Genomic DNA, 5,352 nt, shown 5'->3' on the forward strand with positions numbered 1-5,352 from the left:
TTTTTTTTTTAAATGCCCATAACTTTGTCAAAATTTAATAGATTTCAACAATGTTTCTACTCAAGTGCCAGTAATTCTTGTCACTTCAAGATAGAATGATATAATTATTGATTTTCATTATTTAAAATTTTTAATTTAACAACAAACAAAAAGTGCAAATTTTTTTTTAAATTTAATTTCTCAAAAAGTGTATTTTTTTTCTCTCAAACTTTTTTACTGGGAAAGAGACACTTTGAACTACAATCAACCCAAATCTCTAATAGCGAAGATTTTTTTCTGGGTTATGATTTTTTATAGAAAATATACGTGTTTGTGGTACATACTACAATATTCTTATATTGTTTAACTAAATGGAACATATGTATGTAATATATCAGCAAAAAGTACAGCCGTGATCATTTTTTGTGTATCAAATAGATATTAGAACACACTTTCCACCATACAGTTTCGAAATACAAAATCACATTTTCCCGCTTTTTAAAATTTAAGCCTTCTTTTTAAATAGTTTAAGCTCAATCATATTATCGCAACTGGTACATAATGACCCGGCGATATGCCTATAAAACGATTGATCTTTTTGTTGTATTAATTTCTTGGGCATATCAAACATTATCTAAAACATGTCAACTATAATTAAATTATTTGTTTTTTGTTATTTTTTGGCCTTTTAACAATTACATTCAACAATTTTATAATGAAAAAAAAAAAAACATCGCATATGAAAGAGCATCAACCCATAAATTTAAGTGTACAAATTTTAGTATTTAGTATAGAATTATTCAATTGAAATGCGCCAATATTAAAATGAAGTGCTTTGCACTTAACGGATTCTTTGTCATAATTAAGTTAAAAAAATATTTAAATTCCATGCTGCCTGTAATGGGATTTGAATCCAGACGCTCTGGAAATTAGCAAATTGTGGCAAGCATCTTCGTGCACTCAGCTACAGCCAGACATGTAAATGTGCATTCAAATGTTCAGTTTGATTCAACACCACATGTGCGTGGTATGAAAGTATTGTTTTTAAATATGAACATTTTAAAACGATAATCAAATAAAAAATATTCATGTTTACTATGCGTTATTTCCCCCAGTAAATTCATAAAATTTTTCTTAATATTACAAACCGTTTTATCTCTCAGTGTAGTAATTTTTATGCAAAAATTGTGCAATCAAATCGAAAACCGGGGCACTTAAACGGAACCCGGGACATTTTAAGGTTGGACCGGGACACCGGGACAAATAGTCTAAACCCGGGACATGTCCGGGAAAACCGGGACGTCTGGCAGCCCTACACATACCGATTCTTAAGTACAGTAAAACCCGCTTAAGTACCTCACGCAAAATGTCAGCTTTTTGAGTGGTACTTAAAAGNGGCAGCCCTACACATACCGATTCTTAAGTACAGTAAAACCCGCTTAAGTAACTCGCGCAAAATGTCAGCTTTTTGAGTGGTACTTAAAAGATCCTCGATGCGGGTACTTAAGCGAACATAATTACTGATGTAGTTACATCTTCTTGTTAACTTACATAAATACTTGAATAACAACATTTTAACACATAGTTTAAAACCAAAATCGTAGCATTATTTAAACACATAGGCTGCGTTTATTTATACATTCCGGATAATCCCATTTCACAGCCGGAATAAACAGAATGCGTTTGAAATATACGTTAACATATCATCAGGACCGTTCTAAAGAATAAGTAAACAAAAAAGTTTATTCAGAATGATTAAAGAAATGCAGCCATAAACAAGTAAAGAAAAACTTTATTAAAAAAATATTTAGTGCAATGGTATATCATTTTTACAAGAATTAATTTGTTTAAAAAGTCAAAGTTATTGTTTGCCACTTATGTTCATTTATTAATTTTTAATTTTATTAATTAAAAAAAATCATCATAATTTCAAACTTTTTTCTGAGAAGTGTTTTTTGAGTATACAGTTTTATAGCCCATTCAATTTTAGTGTAATAATGTGCAAGTTTCAAGTGGCTAAAAGTTACCTTTGACTTTTTAGAATTTTTTTACCGAAGGTGTGTAGCGCTGCTACTGAATTTGAAAATACGTAAATATTTTAAGGAATTTTAAAAGAGCACTTAAAAGCAGTCCGTTTAGAACTACACGAAAGCTATTATCCGTTAAATTTCGGTTGCATATGATATGCACTATATGTATATATGTACGTATGTTTACTAGAGGATCACTAAACGAATGGTTTCGTTTTGTGTTGTGAGCACTAACTTCATGTTTCGTTTGTTTCCCTATTTCTCCGCATTCACTTATTTTGTTTGCGTTAGCTATCGCGAATGCTATCAGAGTAAAGTTAGCGCTCGCAAAATGTTTCCGAGTGATTTGCTTAGATTGTGTTTCGTTACCTTGTATGAGCGAAACTAAATGATACCGAGGGGAATAAGTCAGGGGCCGCTGTGGCTTGTTAGAGATGCGTACTACCACTCCGTAGGTCCTGGGCTTGGTTAGTGGTACGGCAAAATTTAAATTGGAGAGTTGTTTCTAACGGAGTTCGTTTTTAGGCAGGCAACCTCAGAGTGTACTGCGTCCATAAAAAAGCTCCTCAGAAAATCCCGTTGCTGTTCGGAGGCGGCTTGAAACTGTCCCTTCATTTGTATAACAATATCAAGACGCACACCACAAATTGGGGGAGAAGCTCGGCTAAACCCTTAGCAAAAGTACAAACGCAAAAATATTATTATGAGGCATTTAATGTGAAGGTCTAGGTGACATGAATATACGTGCAGCATATTTTGCCGATATGACGTAGGGTTGCCTATTTACACGGAACTTAAATTTTATGAAAACGTCATACATACCTTTCTTTAAAGTGCTGTATCTTGGAAACCTTTTAACGAAACTTAATAATATAAATTTATTTCTTCCGTCTTATTATGGGCTTTAATTATGAATTTTTTACATTAATTTGCAATGTATAAAAAAAAATAAGTTAAAATTTTTCTTTTTGATTTTATATTTATTACAGCATNTTTCTTTAAAGTGCTGTATCTTGGAAACCTTTTAACGAAACTTAATAATATAAATTTATTTCTTCCGTCTTATTATGGGCTTTAATTATGAATTTTTTACATTAATGTGCAACGTATAAAAAAAATAAGTTAAAATTTTTCTTTTTGATTTTATATTTATTACAGCATTTTTTTAATTTTTTTTACATAAAAACATTGTCTATAATGTCAACTTTAAGTACCCAAAAGGGATGATTACTCAACACGTCAACTTAGCCAGAAGCGAAAATATTTGGTTTTTGTATTTTCCTTTTCAGCAGATTGTCACTTGGCCTATAAGCCACATCAAAAAATTCCTGAACAGAATATATTTAGGGTATTCACAACGGTGTCGGTAGTGTCGTATTGTTGTATNAATGGGATGATTACTCAACACGTCAACTTAGCCAGAAGCGAAAATATTTGGTTTTTGTATTTTCCTTTTCAACAGATTGTCACTTGGCCTATAAGCCACATCAAAAAATTCCTGAACAGAATATATTTAGGGTATTCACAACGGTGTCGTATTGTTGTACGTCGTAAACATTAAACGCCTAAAAAATATATTGTGGGGGTGCGAAAAGTACCATCAAAGTCATATTATGCACTCTCGCAGTGCTAAAAAATAGTTGGTTGTGGTTTCAAGTTCCATAAACATTTATTTAAGCTTTTAAAGTTTACGACATACAACAATACGACACCGCTGTGAATCCCTCAGTTGTTTTGGCCAATATATTAAGTTACGTTACATAAATGAAGTGTAGACTAACTGTACCTTTATTCCCTTGGGTAATTAACTGATTCACATATATGTATGTACATATAATCTTTATTCGCAGGCTGAACAAACTTGCAGGCGTCCTGCTCTTGGGAACTGGAGGAGTCATCCCACCAAAATCAGTAGAACATATGGAAACTGCTTGTGAAATAAGTGAGAATAAGACAATACACCCAATTGCGTATCGCACTCACACTCATAGCCTTGGAAAAGTTGTATCAGGATACAGAGTACGAACTGATGACCGTGGTTTTCATCAGTGGACGCTCTTGGGCAAAAGGGATCCTTTGACGCCTCAAATGTTTTATTCTATTGAAAATAGTGATCCCATCGTAAACGGCGACTATCTTGCTGCTAGATGCACTATGATTAGTCATCGAAATAGAAGTACATATGTTGGGTAACTTGTGAAAAATTCATTTTATTTTAAGCCCTTTTATTGATTATGTAATTCATCAGATCCACTAACGAAGATGAAATGTGTAATTTTTACTTGATGTACTATGTCGAAAATGATGAACCTCTTAATATGAAATACTGCTTTAGCCAAGGCCCACCAAATTATTATTGGAGCAATCCCGACGTTGGACTTCATAACATTCCAAATATACAAGCTAGTATATTGTGAATCCAGACCAAAATTAGAAAGTAATTAAAATTTCTAAAATGTAAATATTTAATAATTGTTGAACGTCATTGAACATTTGAATAATCGAAATGTATGTATGTATATGTAAATGTATTTGTACCTATACTATTGTAAAAACATATCTAACAAAGGGCTGGAAGACTTGCTTACGGCCAAAATCTATTAAGTGAAATCAAAATATGGCATATTAATTTTCAGTACGTTTGTTTGACAAGCATTTCGTCATTGCATTAACCCTTTTGTCAGTATATAGCCATCAGAGGTGTTTAAGAATGCAATCAGTTTTAACTAAAATATTCATTTGATTGAAGTCCAGCTTGATTGCAATAATTTTTTGTTAGTCCTGACTCATAAATCACTTTTTTATTAATTTCTTGTTAGTCACTTGATTTTAGCCATTGGATTGCATTCTTTTAGTCATTTGATTTCAGAAATTGGAATGCATTCTTTTGTAGTACTTTGAATTTTTTTCAGGGACCGAGAACGCGTTCTGATTTTGGTTTATTTCTGCATGAAAACAAAAGGTAATGTCATATAATGTGAACAAAACTGTAGGGAATGTGCTGAAGAAGAACAGAATGAGAACGAAAGTACCGAGAACCGTTTCAAGGAGGATCAAATAAGAACAAAAGTCGGGGAAACGTTCTGCTAGAGAACAAAACGAGAACAAAAGTTTTGAGAACTTAATGTTAAGAATGAGGGGGACGTCCGCCTGTAGAAAGACTTTTTTCATTTGGTTCATTACTGAATACCCCACGCTACACAATGGGCCATATGACGAGTTTAGCCGGAAAAAAATCGAAATGGAATTTCGATGTTCTGATAATTCCAACTTGTTAAGAAATGTCCAATTACATTACAAAAAATTATCCTATGGTGTTTGAATGCCCACTTTGTTATTTTTT

At 32.5% G+C, this 5,352-nt stretch overlaps 1 protein-coding gene across 1 annotated transcript in view; it reads left to right on the forward strand.

Annotated features, from left to right (window-relative positions):
• Nucleotides 1-4,540, forward strand: part of Phm (Peptidylglycine-alpha-hydroxylating monooxygenase) — a 195,448-nt gene extending 190,908 nt beyond the window's left edge. The window contains exons 7-8 of the mRNA XM_017613169.1: nucleotides 3,860-4,198; nucleotides 4,258-4,540. Of these exons, the coding sequence (XP_017468658.1) occupies nucleotides 3,860-4,198; nucleotides 4,258-4,426 (508 nt within the window). The 3' untranslated portion in view covers nucleotides 4,427-4,540. The remainder of the gene's footprint in view (nucleotides 1-3,859; nucleotides 4,199-4,257) is intronic.
• The last annotated feature ends 812 nt before the right edge of the window (nucleotides 4,541-5,352 follow it).

This window comes from Rhagoletis zephyria, unplaced genomic scaffold, assembly GCF_001687245.7.
Source record: "Rhagoletis zephyria isolate East Lansing unplaced genomic scaffold, Rhagoletis_zephyria_1.1 Rzeph_scaffold_00621, whole genome shotgun sequence".
Lineage (NCBI taxonomy): Eukaryota > Metazoa > Arthropoda > Insecta > Diptera > Tephritidae > Rhagoletis > Rhagoletis zephyria.